The 17,342-nt window shown below is 47.1% G+C and overlaps 1 protein-coding gene across 1 annotated transcript in view; it reads right to left on the bottom strand.

Annotated features, from left to right (window-relative positions):
• The window catches only part of stard13a (StAR related lipid transfer domain containing 13a), a 23,957-nt gene extending 6,983 nt beyond the window's left edge, over positions 1 to 16,974 (bottom strand). The window contains exons 1-9 of the mRNA XM_031808738.1: positions 16,877 to 16,974; positions 14,659 to 14,722; positions 11,044 to 11,343; positions 3,415 to 4,318; positions 3,132 to 3,282; positions 2,824 to 2,994; positions 2,341 to 2,500; positions 1,185 to 1,383; positions 1 to 78 (exon numbers count right to left, since the gene is read on the bottom strand). The exon at positions 1 to 78 is cut by the window's left edge and continues 136 nt beyond it. Coding sequence (XP_031664598.1) covers positions 1 to 78; positions 1,185 to 1,383; positions 2,341 to 2,500; positions 2,824 to 2,994; positions 3,132 to 3,282; positions 3,415 to 4,318; positions 11,044 to 11,343; positions 14,659 to 14,691 — 1,996 coding nt within the window. The 5' untranslated portion in view covers positions 14,692 to 14,722; positions 16,877 to 16,974. The remainder of the gene's footprint in view (positions 79 to 1,184; positions 1,384 to 2,340; positions 2,501 to 2,823; positions 2,995 to 3,131; positions 3,283 to 3,414; positions 4,319 to 11,043; positions 11,344 to 14,658; positions 14,723 to 16,876) is intronic.
• Between the last annotated feature and the right edge of the window lie 368 nt (positions 16,975 to 17,342).

Genomic DNA, 17,342 nt, shown 5'->3' with positions numbered 1-17,342 from the left:
GGAGCACTTCCCTGTTCTCGTCTGACATCAGCAAGATGGCCGCCCTCACGGCCTGCAACCTCTGCTCCTTAGGGACATCTACAGAGAGAGAGAGAGAGAGAGAGAGAGAGATGCAGGAGAATTAGGAACATACAATGATTTCTGTGTTGCAAAAATGGTGGATGTACTACTCAGTGGTAATTGATAGGCTACCTGCCACCTCTACACTCTAACCACTAGGCTACCTGCCTCCTCTACACTCCAACCAATAGGCTACCTGCCTCCTCTACACTCTAACCACTAGGCTACCTGCCTCCCCTACACTCTAACCACTAGGCTACCTGCCTCCTCTACGCTCTAACCACTAGGCTACCTGCCTCCTCTACGCTCTAACCACTAGGCTACCTGCCTCTTCTACACTCTAACCACTAGGCTACCTGCCTCCCCTACACTCTAACCACTAGGCTACCTGCCTCCTCTACGCTCTAACCACTAGGCTACCTGCCACCTCTACACTCTAACCACTAGGCTACCTGCCTCCTCTACACTCTAAACGCTAGGCTACCTGCCACCATCTATACTCTAACCACTAGGCTACCTGCCTCCTCTACACTCTAACCGCTAGGCTACCTGCCGCCCCTACACTCTAACCACTAGGCTACCTGCCGCCTCTACACTCTAACCTAGGCTACCAGCCACCTCTACACTCTAACCACTAGGCTACCTGCAGCCTCTACACTCTAACCACTAGGCTACCTGCCGCCTCTACACTCTAACCACTAGGCTACCTGCCGCCCCTACACTCTAACCACTAGGCTACCTGCCGCCTCTACACTCTAACCACTAGGCTACCTGCCTCCTCTACACTCTAACCACTAGGCTACCTGCCGCCCCTACACTCTAACCACTAGGCTACCTGCCGCCTCTACACTCTAACCACTAGGCTACCTGCCGCCTCTACACTCTAACCACTAGGCTACCTGCCGCCTCTACACTCTAACCACACACCTGCCGCCCCTACACTCTAACCACTAGGCTACCTGCCGCCTCTACACTCTAACCACTAGGCTACCTGCCGTCTCTACACTCTAACCACTAGGCTACCTGCCGCCCCTACACTCTAACCACTAGGCTACCTGCCGCCTCTACACTCTAACCACACACCTGCCGCCCCTGTGCATGCTTCCATGAGTGTGTGTTCTTACACTGGTAGATGTGTAGGAAGGTCTCTCCCAGCTTGCTGGTCAGTAGAGGTTCAGGAAGGTCTCTGAAGAACTGTTTAACCATGTCTGCTACATCGTACGCTGACTGGTCCTCGTAACACACACTGTCAGGACTGGTCTCACACTCCTCTCTCAACGCCTGGATACGAGACTTCACACCAGATTTACGGAACAGACCCACCTAGGAGAGGGAGAAGGGGAGAGAGAGGAATGAGGAGGGAGAGTGGGAGAGAAGAAGAGAGGAGTAGAGAGGGAGAGTGGGAGAGAGGGAGAATGGGAGAGAGGAGTAGAGGAAAAGAGGGGGAGAATGGGAGAGAGGGAGAGTGGGAGATAGGGAGATAGGAGTAGAGAAGGAGAGAGGGAGAATGGGAGAGGGAGAGTGGGAGAGAAGAGTAGAGGGAAGGAGGAGTAGTGGGAGAGAGGGAGAGAGGGAGAGAGGAGAAAAGAGGGAGAGAGGGAGAGGAGTAGAGGGAGAGAAGGAGAGAAGGAGAGAGGGAGAGAAGGAGAGAGGGAGAGAAGGAGGGGAGTAGAGGGAGAGAAGGAGAGAGGGAGAGAAGGAGGGGAGTAGAGGGAGAGAAGGAGAGAGGGAGAGAAGGAGAGAGGAGTAGAGGGAGAGGAGAGGAGAGGAGAGGAGAGGAGAGAGGGAGAGAGGGAGAGGAGTAGAGGGAGAGAAGGAGGGGAGTAGAGGGAGAGAAGGAGAGATGTGTAGATGGAGAGAGGGAGAGAAGGAGAGAGGGAGAGAAGGAGGGGAGTAGAGGGAGAGAAGGAGAGATGAGTAGATGGAGAGAGGGAGAGAAGGAGAGAGGGAGAGAAGGAGGGGAGTAGAGGGAGAGAAGGAGAGAGGGAGAGAGGAGTAGAGGGAGAGAAGGAGAGAGGGAGAGAGGAGTAGAGGGAGAGGAGAGAGGGAGAGAGGGAGAGAGGAGTAGAGGGAGATAGTTACACTACTGTCTCAATGCCAGTATACGAGACTTCACACCTTCACAACTCGGTCTTTGTGTGGTGGAGGAGATCTCGCTATACTCAACCTTGTCTCAGGGTAGTAAGTTGATGGTCTGTTGATATCCCTCTAGTGGTGTGGGGGCTGTGCTTTGGCAAAGTGGGTGTGTGTGTGTATGCGTGTGTGTGTGTGTGTATATACCTGGTCAAGACAGTGCGTCCTGAGATGTCTCAGGGCCTGCTGTAGACAAAGAGGTAGAGGGTAACCACAGCGCTGTGTGTGAACGATGAGGGGAACACCAAACACACTTCTCTCCTTGTAGTCAGGGACCTTCAAACGCTTCATAAACTTAGGGACAGACCTGGGCAATGGAGAGAGAATGTAGAGGAGGTGAGCGTGTGTGTGTGTGTGTGTGTGTGTGTGTGTGTGTGTGTGTGTGTGTGTGTGTGTGTGTGTGTGTGTGTGCGTGTGTGTGTGTAGTGTGTGTGCAGTGTGTGCAGTGTGTGCAGTGTGTGTGTGTGTGTGTGTGTGTGTGTTTGTGTGTGTGTGTGTGTGTGTGTGTGTGTGTGTGCGTGTGTGTGTGTAGTGTGTGTGCAGTGTGTGCAGTGTGTGCAGTGTGTGTGTGTGTGTGTGTGTGTGTGTGTGTGTGTGTGTGTGTGTGTGTGTGTGTGTGTGTGTACCTACCAGGTCCAGCCGTGTTTGTTAGACATGGAGTAATTCTCCATGATGGCTGTGAGTCGGAGCAGAGAGAACTTCTGGAGCAGGCTGAGCTGGCCTGCTGATTGGCTACTGATCTGCAGCGCGGAGCCTGATTGGCGCAGATTTTCAGAGAGGCGGAAGCTCGGCCACCGCAGACTAGAGGGAGGAAGGGAGGGAGGGGGGAGAGAGAGAGAGAAATTAAAGACAAAAGACTCAGAGAGACTGACCAGAGAGACTGACCAGAGAGACTGACCAGTATACATAAAAGTTACATTCGAGAGACAGACACTCACCGTGGTCTGGTAAGGGAAGCTCCTACTCCAGAGTCTCTCCTCTCTCTGGTCCCTGTAGACTCTATGTCAATCAGGGAGACCCCGTCTCTCTCTCCCTCAGTGGGCGTGGTCCTCCCCTCTCCCTCCCCCTCCCTGGGCGTGGTCCTCCCCTCTCCCTCCCCCTCCCTGGGTGTGGTCCTCCCCTCTCCCTCCCCCTCCCTGGGCGTGGTCCTCCCCTCTCCCTCCCCCTCCCTGGGCGTGGTCCTCCCCTCTCCCTCCCCGTCCCCCTCCCCCTCATCTTCACCCCTCTTTCCCTCCCCTGCCTCCCCCTCCTCCCCCACCCCACCCTCCGTCAGCATGCTGCGACTCCAGTGGTCTACAATCTGCTGCAGGCCGCTGACGTGACTGATGATGTCATCCAGGTGGGGGAACAGGTGATCGTCTCGGTCCACATCCAGCAGGTCACCTGTGGACGCGTACAGGTGAGACCCGGGGACGTTGTCATACACACTCACCCTGCTGCCCCGTGGAGCTCCAGGACAGGGAGGCTTCTTGGACAGAACCGTACCCGTCCAGGGGGAGCCTTTGCTGGGGTGGAGTGGGGAGGGAAAAGGGGTCTGGTGCTGGTGGTTGGTGGCTGTGGCTAGACTCTCTATAGACAAGGCTTTGGGGAAGGTGCCTGGTTTGTGGTTCTTGGGGATGTGGACCAGCAGGTCCTCGTATGAACGGAAGTGGTTCCTGCTGAACGGGCTCTGTTGTGCTTCAGTCCTCCGAACATGGGGGGCGCCAGAGAGCAGCTCCATGTCTTCCAGGTACATACTTCCTCTTTTAGGCTTGGAGACAGACTCCTTCACACAGGGACGCATGGAACTCACACCGCTCGTCACCGATTGGCCCTTGCTGCCATTACCGAGGGCGATATGGGACGAGTTGTCATCTGATTGGTAGGGAGGATGAGGACTGTCCTCTGATTGATTGATGGGAACACAGTGGAGCATCTGTAATGCCTGGGGCTCCTCCCCATGTAGGACCGGCCCACTGATGACGAGCGGCGCCCGCCCACTTCCTGACTTCCTCTTGGAGGACGGCCCCCAGGTACGCATCATCTCCATGCGACGCAGGAAGGCCTTTGCCGGACTCCGCCCTCCCTGGCCGTGACGGCTGCTTTTGATTGGTAGAGAGTTGTAGTGGGACAGGTCTCTTGGGGGCTGGAAATAAAGAATACATAAATAGAATGTGCAACCAGAGGAATAAAAACTCAGACTACATTTACTCCACACTCTTTGCATTTACCCCCCCGTTTTTACACTGCTGCTACTTGCTGTTTATTATCTATGCATAGTCACTATACCCCTACATACATGTACATATTATATCAATTACCTCAACTAACCTGAACACACGCACATTGATGTTGTCCCGGTAACTCTTGGATACATTCAGAAAGTATTCAGGCCTGTTGACGTTTTCGACATTTTGTTACGTTACAGCCTTATTCTAAAACTGATTCAATTGTTTTTTTCCTCATTAATCTACACATACATGGAGGGAACTTTGTTACTTTGTTGAAGCACCTTTGACAGCGATTACAGCCTCGAGTCGTCTTGGGTATGGCGCTACAAGCTTGGCACACCTGTATTCGGGAAATTTCTCGCCTTATTCTCTGCAGGTCCTCTCAATCTCTGTCAGGTTGGATGGGGAGTATTGCTGCTCAGCTATTTTCAGGTCTCTCCAGAGATGTTTGATCGGGTTCAAGTCCGGGCTCTGGCTGGGCAACTCAAGGACATTCAGAGTCTCCCAGTCCCTGCTGCTTAAAAACATCCCCACAGCATGATGCGGCCCCACCATGCTTCACCGTAGGGATGGTGCCAGGTTTCCTCCAGACATGATGCTGCCACCACCATGCTTCACCGTAGGGATGGTGCCAGGTTTCCTCCAGACGTGACCCCTGGCATTCAGGCCACAGAGTTCAATCTTGATTATATCAGACCAGTGAATCTTGTTTCTCATGGTCAGAGTCCATTAGGTGCCTTTTAACAAACTCCAAGTGGGCTGTCGTGCATTTTACTGAGGAGTGGCTTCTGTCTTGCCACTCTACCATATAGGCCTGATTGCTGGAGTGCTGCACTGATGGTTATCCTTCTGGAAGGTTCTCCCACCTCCACAAAGGAACTGTGGAGCTCTGTCAGAGTGACCATCAGGTTCTGTGTCACCTCCTTGACCAAGGCCCTTCTCCCCGATTGTGGAGTTTGGCCGGGCAGCCAGCTCTCGGAAGAGTCTTGGTGGTTCCAAACTTCTTCCATTTAAGAATGATGGAGGCCACTGTGTTCTTGGGGATCTTCAATGCTGCAGAAATATTTTGGTACCCTTCCCCGGATCTGTGCCTCGTCACAATCCTGTCTCAGAGCTCCTCAGACAATTCCTTTGATCTCATGGCTTGGTTTTTGCTCTGACATGCACTGTCAACTGTGGCACCTTATATAGACTGGTGTGTGCCTTGTGTGTAGATTTGCTGATCGCAAATCAGAACTCCACAGCAACGTTTCTCCCTCTTTCCCTGACCTGAGATCAGTGATGCCAGAGCTGAGACAGTGTCGGCTCACATCCACACACTGCTGATAGATCACTTCCAAGAAGCCGAACAGAGAACTTCCAGGAAGCTAAGAGATCACTTCCAGGAAGCTAACAGATCACTTCCAGGAAGCTAAGAGATCACTTCCAGGAAGCTAACAGATAACTTCCAGGAAGCTAACAGAGCACTTCCAGGAAGCCGAACAGAGAACTTCCAGGAAGCTAAGAGATCACTTCCAGGAAGCTAACAGATCACTTCCAGGAAGCAAACAGATAACTTCCAGGAAGCTAACAGAGCACTTCCAGGAAGCCGAACAGATCACTTCCAGGAAGCTAAGAGATCACTTCCAGGAAGCTAACAGATAACTTCCAGGAAGCTAACAGAGAACTTCCAGGAAGCTAACAGAGAACTTCCGGGAAGCCGAACAGAGAACTTCCAGGAAGCAGAACAGAGAACTTCCAGGAAGCACCACTGAACGCTAAACAAGTAGCCAGAGCAACACAGACAGACAGCAAGCTCTCAAACGTCTTCAAATACATCATGGAGGGTTGGCCTTGAAGAAAACTTGAAATCATTCTACACACAGAGGAGAGCTGTCAGTGGAACAAGGTTGTGTCTACCGGGACACCTAGAGTAATATTTCCAACAAAACTGTGAAGGGCAGCGCTAAAATAAATTCTCACGGGACATCAGGGTATTGTGGAAATGGAAGCACTGGCAAATAGTGTCCCAAACCCTTTACGGAGAAGTGGAGTGGATCAGAAAACACAATGACAGGTCCCGTTGCATCCTGGGAGTTCCCTGGTGAGTGTTAGAAAGGTTTACACAGACGTTGTAGGCCCGTTTCAAAACAACATGTGTATGATAGTGGTTGACTCCCACTCTAAATAGTTAGAAGTGTTCAGAACGTCACAAATCACTTCACAGGGGCTCCTGAGTGGTGCAGCGGTCTAAGGCACCTCATCTCAGTGTCAGAGGCGTCACTACAGACCCCGGTTCCATTCCAGGCTGTATCACAGCGGTCTAAGGCAAGGCATCTCAGTGTTAGAGGCGTTACTACAGACCCCGGTTCCATTCCAGGCTGTATCACAACCGGCCTAGATCGGGAGTCCCATAGGGCGGTGCACAATTGGCCCAGCATCGTCCGGATTTGGCCAATGTAGACCGTCATTGTAAAAAAATGATTTGTTCTTAACCGGCTTTCCTAGTTAAATAAAGGTTAAATAAAGATTGAATGAAGGTTAAATAAACATAGACAATACATGATACCAGACTGAGAAGGTTGTTCTCATCATGCAGTTTGTCTGAGCAAATCGTAATGGACAATGTTAAAATCAATTCCAGACATTTGTGAGCCAGAGCAGAATTCTGCACTCCACCAACGTGCCAGGAAACCCAGATTCAAACTGGCTGGTAGAGAGGTATGTTCAGATGGCTGGTAGAGAGGTATGTTCAGATGGCTGGTAGAGAGGTATGTTCAGATGGCTGGTAGAGAGGTATGTTCAGATGGCTGGTAGAGAGGTATGTTCAGATGACTGGCAGAGAGGTATGTTCAGACTGGCTGGTAGAGATGGCTGGTAGAGAGGTATGTTCAGATGGCTGGTAGAGAGGTATGTTCAGATGACTGGCAGAGAGGTATGTTCAGACTGGCTGGTAGAGATGGCTGGTAGAGAGGTATGTTCAGATGGCTGGTAGAGAGGTATGTTCAGATGGCTGGTAGAGAGGTATGTTCAGATGGCTGGTAGAGAGGTATGTTCAGATGGCTGGTAGAGAGGTATGTTCAGATGGCTGGTAGAGAGGTATGTTCAGATGGCTGGTAGAGAGGTATGTTCAGATGGCTGGTAGAGAGGTATGTTCAGATGGCTGGTAGAGAGGTATGTTCAGATGACTGGCAGAGAGGTATGTTCAGACTGGCTGGTAGAGATGGCTGGTAGAGAGGTATGTTCAGATGGCTGGTAGAGAGGTATGTTCAGATGACTGGCAGAGAGGTATGTTCAGACTGGCTGGTAGAGATGGCTGGTAGAGAGGTATGTTCAGATGGCTGGTAGAGAGGTATGTTCAGATGGCTGGTAGAGAGGTATGTTCAGATGGCTGGTAGAGAGGTATGTTCAGATGGCTGGTAGAGAGGTATGTTCAGATGGCTGGTAGAGAGGTATGTTCAGATGGCTGGTACAGAGGTATGTTCAGATGGCTGGTAGAGAGGTATGTTCAGATGGCTGGTAGAGAGGTATGTTCAGATGGCTGGTAGAGAGGTATGTTCAGATGGCTGGTAGAGAGGTATGTCAGATGGCTGGTAGAGACGGTATGTTCGATGGCTGGTAGCGAGGTATGTTCAGATGACTGGCAGAGAGGGTATGTTCAGACTGGCTGGTAGAGATGGCTGGTAGAGAGGTATGTTCAGATGGCTGGTAGAGAGGTATGTTCAGATGACTGGCAGAGAGGTATGTTCAGACTGGCTGGTAGAGATGGCTGGTAGAGAGGTATGTTCAGATGGCTGTAGAGAGGTATGTTTCAGATGGCTGGTAGAGAGGTATGTCAGATGGGCTGGTAGAGAGGTATGTTCAGATGGCTGGTAGAGAGGTATGTTCAGATGGCTGGTAGAGAGGTATGTTTCAGATGGCTGGTACAGAGGTATGTTCAGATGGCTGGTAGAGAGGTATGTTCAGATGGCTGGTAGAGAGGTATGTTCAGATGGCTGGTAGAGAGGTATGTTCAGATGGCTGGTAGAGAGGTATGTTCAGATGGCTGGTAGAGAGGTATGTTCAGATGGCTGGCAGAGAGGTATGTTCAGATGGCTGGTAGAGAGGTATGTTCAGATGGCTGGTAGATAGGTATGTTCAGATGGCTGGCAGAGAGGTATGTTCAGACTGGCTGGTAGAGATGGCTGGTAGAGAGGTATGTTCAGATGGCTGGTAGAGAGGTATGTTCAGATGGCTGGTAGAGAGGTATGTTCAGATGGCTGGTAGAGAGGTATGTTCAGATGGCTGGTAGAGAGGTATGTTCAGATGGCTGGTAGAGAGGTATGTTCAGATGGCTGGTAGAGAGGTATGTTCAGATGGCTGGTAGAGAGGTATGTTCAGATGACTGGCAGAGAGGTATGTTCAGACTGGCTGGTAGAGATGGCTGGTTAGAGAGGTATGTTCAGATGGCTGGTAGAGAGGTATGTTCAGATGACTGGCAGAGAGGTATGTTCAGACTGGCTGGTAGAGATGGCTGGTAGAGAGGTATGTTCAGATGGCTGGTAGAGAGGTATGTTCAGATGGCTGGTAGAGAGGTATGTTCAGATGGCTGGTAGAGAGGTATGTTCAGATGGCTGGTAGAGAGGTATGTTCAGATGGCTGGTAGAGAGGTATGTTCAGATGGCTGGTACAGAGGTATGTTCAGATGGCTGGTAGAGAGGTATGTTCAGATGGCTGGCAGAGAGGTATGTTCAGATGGCTGGTAGAGAGGTATGTTCAGACTGGCTGGTAGAGATGGCTGGTAGAGAGGTATGTTCAGATGGCTGGTAGAGAGGTATGTTCAGATGGCTGGTAGAGAGGTATGTTCAGATGGCTGGTAGAGAGGTATGTTCAGATGGCTGGTAGAGAGGTATGTTCAGACATTTAAAAAAAATGTCATGAAGAAAGCTTTGGATTGTCACACAACAGACAGGTCCAGTATCGTATCGACACAGCTGACATGACTGACGATCAGGGGTCAACATGGGACAAAACACTGGGGCACAATGACACTGTAACAGGTGAGAGAAGGACATTGAAGCTCAGACATGAAACAGTCCGGCTTGTACCATTCCCTCTCACAGGGTCTTCAGACCATTACAGCCCTTAAAGATGTTTATATTCAGTGGTTTTAAGTTCCACTTTACTTTCATTTATTTTATAGTATTATACAGTATACTGATTACTACATTGTTGGGAAAATAAATACTTTTCACTGAACTTGTGTACAGCACAATAAAAATGTAGACACTTGAAGAGACAGAACTGTTGTGACGTGAAAAAGACAGTAGTGCAATATAAACACATGATGTCCAGTGTTCATTTTGTGATATGACACATTGAAATGTTTTACACGTTTAAAAGATACGTAACTCTTTGAGTTGCTTATAGTACAAGCGATTACTGGGAATCATTCAGCGCTGTATCTCAGACTTAAAAAAGGTGGATGATGTATTGTTTTGACCTAAATAACTTTATTAACAATGACCATTCATTTACATTGACATGTTAGTCCTTTAGCAGACTCTCTTTCTCATACAGAGTCCCTTATTGTAGTGCATTCTTCTTAAGATAGGTGGTTGTCTCAACCACCTATCACAGCCAAGAGACCAGAGACAGCAGAGAGTTTGGGTTAGGATGTAGGGTCTGAGCATAGCCTGAAGGTAGGTAGAGACATTTCCTCTCGTTGCTCTGTGAGGTAAACACCATGGTCTTGTAGTGGACGCCAGCTTCGACAGGAAGCCAGCGGAGTCTACAGGGGAGCAGGGTGACATGGGAAGGTTGAACACCAGACGGGAGCTGTCCAACGTGACGGAGGAGGTCTTGGAACGGGCAAGACTTCTCCGGGAGGAAGAGCGTCTCGTTGCCGTACCAGGGTCAGGTCAAAGTGCATTATGGGAATGCACATGTCAATTCATTCTGTTATTAATCTTGACGCAAAAACAAAATGGCTGCGTCTTGCCTCTTAAGGATCCGGCCCTTTTTGAAATGTTCTCCTAAACAGAAATCCCGATCTAACTGCCTGTAGCTCAGGCCCTAAAGCAAGGATATGCATATTGTTTGGTACCATTTGAAAGGAAACACTTTGAGGTTTGTGGAAATGTGAAAGGAATGTAGGAGAATATTACACATTAGATCTGATAAAAGATAATACAAAGAAGAAAAAAAAAACTTTATTTTGTATTTTTTTTGTACCACATTTGAAATGCAAGAGAAAGGCCATAATGTATTATTACAGCCCAGGTGCAATTTAGATGTTGGCCACTAGATGGCAGCAGTGCACGTGCAACGTTTTAGACTTCGTTTTAGACAAACCATGCATCCCTAATGTGTTTATTAATAACTGTTCATGTTAAAAACTGTGCACTCTCCTCAAACAATAGCATGGTATTATTTCACTGTAATAGCTACTGGAAATTGGACAGTGCAGTTAGATTAACAAGAATTTAAGCCTTCTGCCCATATCAGATATGTCTATGTCCTGGGAAATGTTATTGTTACTTACAACCTCATGCTAATCGCATTAGCCTAGGTTAGCTCAACCGTCCCGTGGAAGGGACACCGATCCCGAAGATAATTTATATACCACAAATACATAGAGAATAAGGTGCCATTTGGGAAGCAGACCTGAAGACAGACTAACCTGGTAGGGTCCTGCCAGTGAGACCATAGAGACAGAGTCAGGAAGCATGGCTCCCAGAGAGTCTTGACTGTGCAGAGAGGATATATCCGTGATCTCTGGTTCACTCAGGTCCGTCAGGACGCTCTCACTGCTCACTGTGCTCCTCAGTCGCCCCTCCCCCTGGCACCCCTCAGGACTGCTCTCATTGGGCGAGCCCAGCAGGAAGTGCATGTCCTGGAGGCGGGACCAGCGCCGGCTGTTCCATTCAAAGGTCCATCTCTTACTGATGGCTAGCGGGTCATCGTCGTCTGAATCATCAGTCTGGAGAGAGAGTATATAGAGGGAGTATATAGAGGGAGTATAGAGAGGGAGTATAGAGAGGGAGTATAGAGAGGGAGTATAGAGAGAGAGGAAGTATAGAGAGGGAGGAAGTATAGAGAGGGAGGGAGTATATAGAGGGAGTATATAGAGGGAGTATATAGAGGGAGTATATAGAGGGAGTATATAGAGAGAGTATATAGAGAGAGTATATAGAGGGAGTATAGAGGGAGTATATAGAGAGAGGAAGTATAGAGAGAGAGTATATAGAGGGAGTATAGATAGAGAGAGAGGGAGTATAGAGAGAGAGTATATAGAGGGAGTATATAGAGAGAGTATATAGAGGGAGTATATAGAGGGAGTAAATAGAGGGAGTATATAGAGGGAGTATATAGAGGGAGTAAATAGAGGGAGTATATAGAGGGAGTATAGAGAGGGAGGGCGTAAAGAGAGAGAGGGAGAATAGAGAGGGTGGGAGTATAGAGAGAGGGAGGGAGTATATAGAGAGAGGGAGTATAGAGAGGGAGTATATAGAGGGAGTGAGTATAGAGAGGGAGTGAGTATAGAGAGAGAGAGGGAGTATAGAGAGGGAGGGAGTATAGAGAGGTAGGGAGTATCGAGAGAGAGGGATTATAGAGAGGGAGGGAGTATAGAGAGGTAGGGAGTATAGAGAGAGAGGGATTATAGACAGAGAGGGAATATAGTATATTGGTCTGTACTACTGCATAACACATTATTTTTAGTTTGACTAGGCAAGTCAGTTAAGAACAAATTCTTATTCACAATGACGGCCTAGGAACAGTGGGTTAACGTCCTTGTTCCAGGGCAGAACGACAGATTTTTACCTTGTCAGCTCGGGGATACGATCTAGCAGCCTTTCGGTTAGTGGACCAACGCTCTAACCACTAGGTTACCTGCCTCCTCTAACCACTAGACTACCTGTCTCCTCTAATCACTAGGTTACCTGCCTCCTCTAACCACTAGACTACCTGCCTCCTCTAACCACTAGACTACCTGCCTCCTCTAACCACTAGACTACCTGCCTCCTCTAACCACTAGACTACCTGCCTCCTCTAACCACTAAACTGCCTCTTCTAACCACTAGACTACCTGTCTCCTCTAACCACTAGGTTACCTGCCTCCTCTAACCACTAGACTACCTGTCTCCTCTAACCTCTAGACTACCTGCCTCCTCTAACCACTAGGCTACCTGTCTCCTCTAACCAACTAGACTACCTGCCTCCTCTAACCACTAGACTACCTGTCTCCTCTAACCACTAGACTACCTGCCTCCTCTAACCCCTAGACTACCTGTCTCCTCTAACCAACTAGACTACCTGCCTCCTCTAACCCCTAGACTACCTGTCTCCTCTAACCACTAGGCTACCTGCCTCCTCTAACCCCTAGACTACCTGCCTCCTCTAACCTCTAGACTACCTGCCTCCTCTAACCCCTAGACTACCTGTCTCCTCTAACCACTAGACTACCTGTCTCCTCTAACCACTAGACTACCTGCCTCCTCTAACCACTAGACTACCTGCCTCCTCTAACCACTAGACTACCTGCCTCCTCTAACCACTAGACTACCTGCCTCCTCTAACCACTAGACTACCTGTCTCCTCTAACCACTAGACTACCTGCCTCCTCTAACCACTAGACTACCTGCCTCCTCTAACCACTAGACTACCTGTCTCCTCTAACCCCTAGACTACCTGTCTCCTCTAACCCCTAGACTACCTGCCTCCTCTAACCACTAGACTACCTGCCTCCTCCTGTTATAGGGGTTTAAACATGGGCCTGTTGTTGGAGTTTAAACATGGTCCTGTTGTTGGAGTTTAAACATGGGCCTGTTGTTGGAGTTTAAACATGGTCCTGTTGTTGGAGTTTAAACATGGGCCTGTTATAGGGGTTTAAACATGGGCCTGTTATAGGGGTTTAAAACATGGGCCTGTTATAGGGGTTTAAACATGGGCCTGTTATAGGAGTTTAAACATGGGCCTGTTGTTGGAGTTTAAACATGGGCCTGTTATGGGGGTTTTAAACATGGGCCTGTTGTTGGAGTTTAAACATGGGCCTGTTATGGGAGTTTAAACATGGGCCTGTTATAGGGGTTTAAACATGGGCCTGTTATGGGAGTTTAAACATGGGCCTGTTATAGGGGTTTAAACATGGGCCTGTTGTTGGAGTTTAAACATGGGCCTGTTATTGTCAAAGTCAGTTCTGTGTGTTCAAAAACATTGGTTTTACTCGTTGAATGGTGCTATATCCATAACTTACCACAAGGTGGCAGAATATATTTTGTTTCATTCTGACCCTGCAAAGTACACGCCCCGTATCCTCTGAATTTGAGTCTCCAGCATTTTGCATTTTTCATCTCATCTCTTTACCAGCAGACATTCATTCAGATCATCTCTTTACCAGCAGACATTCATTCAGATCATCTCTTTACCAGCAGACATTCATTCAGATCATCTCTTTACCAGCAGACATTCATTCAGATCATTCAGATCATCTCTTTACCAGCAGACATTCATTCAGATCATTCAGATCATCTCTTTACCAGCAGACATTCATTCAGATCATCTCTTTCCAGCAGACATTCATTCAGATCATCTCTTTACCCAGCAGACATTCATTCAGATCATCTCTTTACCAGCAGACATTCATTCAGATCATCTCTTTACCAGCAGACATTCATTCAGATCATCTCTTACCAGCAGACATTCATTCAGATCATTCAGATCACTCTTTACAGCAGACATTCATTCAGATCATCTCTTTACCAGCAGACATTCATTCAGATCATCTCTTTACCAGCAGACATTCATTCAGATCATCTCTTTACCAGCAGACATTCATTCAGATCATCTCTTTACCAGCAGACATTCATTCAGATCATCTCTTTACCAGCAGACATTCATTCAGATCATCTCTTTACCAGCAGACATTCATTCAGATCATCTCTTTACCAGCAGACATTCATTCAGAGCATCTCTTTACCAGCAGACATTCATTCAGATCATCTCTTTACCAGCAGACATTCATTCAGATCATCTCTTACCAGCAGACATTCATTCAGATCATCTCTTTACCAGCAGACATTCATTCAGATCATCTCTTTACCAGCAGACATTCATTCAGATCATCTCTTTACCAGCAGACATTCATTCAGATCATTCAGATCATCTCTTTACCAGCAGACATTCATTCAGATCATCTCTTTACCAGCAGACATTCATTCAGATCATCTCTTTACCAGCAGACATTCATGTCGGTTTGGAGATAATAACAGACAGGAAAGATGGAGAGATGACTTACTTTCTTCCTGGGGTGGCTGACGTCTAGTTTCATGGAGCAACACTTGTTCAGAGTGTTAAGACGTCTGAAACAACCAAGAGACACCTTTTTTACGTCACAGAGAGACACCGTTTTTACGTCACAGAGAGACACCGTTTTTACGTCACAGAGAGACACCGTTTTTACGTCACAGAGAGACACCGTTTTTACGTCACAGAGAGACACCATTTTTACGTCACAGAGAGACACCGTTTTTACGTCACAGAGAGATACATTTCTCATGTCACCAAGATACAGTTCAAATTTTTTACCATTTATTTAACTAGGCAAGTCAGTTAAGAATAAATTCTTATTTACAATGACGGCCAAGGAACAGTGGGTTAAATGCCAGAACGACAGACCTTGTCAGCTCAGGGATTTGAACTTGCAACCTTCTGGTTACTAGTCCAACACTCTAACCACTAGGCTAGCCTCCTGCCCCAGCAGTCCTTAAACATGTTTACAGATACAGTTCTAATGTCACAGAGATACAGTTATGATGTCACACAGAGATACAGTTATGATGTCACACAGAGATACAGTTCTAATGTCACACAGAGATACAGTTCTAATGTCACAGAGATACAGTTCTAATGTCACACAGAGATACAGTTCTAATGTCACACAGAGATACAGTTCTAATGTCACACAGAGATACAGTTATGATGTCACACAGAGATACAGTTCTAATGTCACACAGAGATACAGTTCTAATGTCACAGAGATACAGTTCTAATGTCACACAGAGATACAGTTCTAATGTCACACAGAGATACAGTTCTAATGTCACACAGAGATACCGTTCTAATGTCACAGAGATACAGTTCTAATGTCCACACAGAGATACAGTTCTAATGTCACACAGAGATACAGTTCTAATGTCACAGAGATACAGTTCTAATGTCACAGAGATACAGTTCTAATGTCACACAGAGATACAGTTCTAATGTCAGAGATACAGTTATGATGTCACAGAGAGATACAGTTCTAATGTCACAGAGATACAGTTATGATGTCACACAGAGATACAGTTATGATGTCACACAGAGATACAGTTCTAATGTCACACAGAGATACAGTTCTAATGTCACAGAGATACAGTTCTAATGTCCACAGAGATACAGTTTCTAATGTCACACAGAGATACAGTTCTAATGTCACACAGAGATACAGTTATGATGTCACACAGAGATACAGTTCTAATGTCCACACAGAGATACAGTTCTAATGTCACAGAGATACAGTTCTAATGTCACACAGAGATACAGTTCTAATGTCACACAGAGATACAGTTCTAATGTCACACAGAGATACCGTTCTAATGTCACAGAGATACAGTTCTAATGTCACACAGAGATACAGTTCTAATGTCACACAGAGATACAGTTCTAATGTCACAGAGATACAGTTCTAATGTCACAGAGATACAGTTCTAATGTCACACAGAGATACAGTTCTAATGTCAGAGATACAGTTATGATGTCACAGAGAGATACAGTTCTAATGTCACAGAGATACAGTTATGATGTCACAGAGAGATACAGTTCTAATGTCACACAGAGATACAGTTCTAATGTCACACAGAGATACAGTTCTAATGTCACACAGAGATACAGTTCTAATGTCACACAGAGATACAGTTATGATGTCACAGAGAGATACAGTTCTAATGTCACAGAGAGATACAGTTCTAATGTCACACAGAGATACAGTTCTAATATCACACAGAGATACAGTTCTAATGTCACACAGAGATACAGTTCTAATGTCACACAGAGATACAGTTCTAATGTCACACAGAGATACAGTTATGATGTCACACAGAGATACAGTTATGATGTCACACAGAGATACAGTTCTAATGTCACACAGAGATACAGTTATGATGTCACACAGAGATACAGGTATGATGTCACAGAGATACAGTTCTAATGTCACACAGAGATACAGTTCTAATGTCACACAGAGATACAGTTCTAATGTCACAGAGATACAGTTCTAATGTCACACAGAGATACAGTTCTAATGTCACACAGAGATACAGTTATGATGTCACACAGAGATACAGTTCTAATGTCACACAGAGATACAGTTATGATGTCACAAAGATATACAGTTATAATGTCACAGAATGTCTACAGAATGGTGTTAGTTCTAAGTAATGTAGTCTACAGAATGTTGTGTTTGTGTGTTCTCTTACCGACACAGAGGTTCCACCAGGTCCCTGTCCAAGAAGTCATGGTCCCTCTTCACTGACAAGATATCTATAGGAAACTGGGAGTCTGAGAGAGAGAGAGAGAGAGAGAGAGAGAGAGAGAGAGAGAGAGAGAGAGGCAGAGATGGATTCCAGCAGACTGCAGCAGTACTACAGTTACAGATCAATGAAGACACTGACTGCTAGTGGTCACAGACTATGGCCCATTCATTTGGGACACAGCTACAGGCTACAGGCCAGCACCCTGAAAAGAGTTTCATCTGGGGGGAATGACAGAGTGTCTTTGGAAAAATACACACACACACACACACACACACACATGCTTTTCTGTTTGTGTGTGTGGTGGAGAGAGAGGGAGAATCTACAGTAAGCCACAGAAACACACAGTCCTGTCGGCAGAAACACAGTGCTAGTCCTAACCAGTATTAAAGACTATCTATAGTACAGGACA

This window comes from Oncorhynchus kisutch, linkage group LG29, assembly GCF_002021735.2.
Source record: "Oncorhynchus kisutch isolate 150728-3 linkage group LG29, Okis_V2, whole genome shotgun sequence".
In the NCBI taxonomy this organism is placed as follows: Eukaryota; Metazoa; Chordata; class Actinopteri; order Salmoniformes; family Salmonidae; genus Oncorhynchus; species Oncorhynchus kisutch.
The sequence above is the reverse complement of the archived record's forward strand: the minus strand, read 5'-3'. Positions and strand labels throughout refer to the sequence as shown.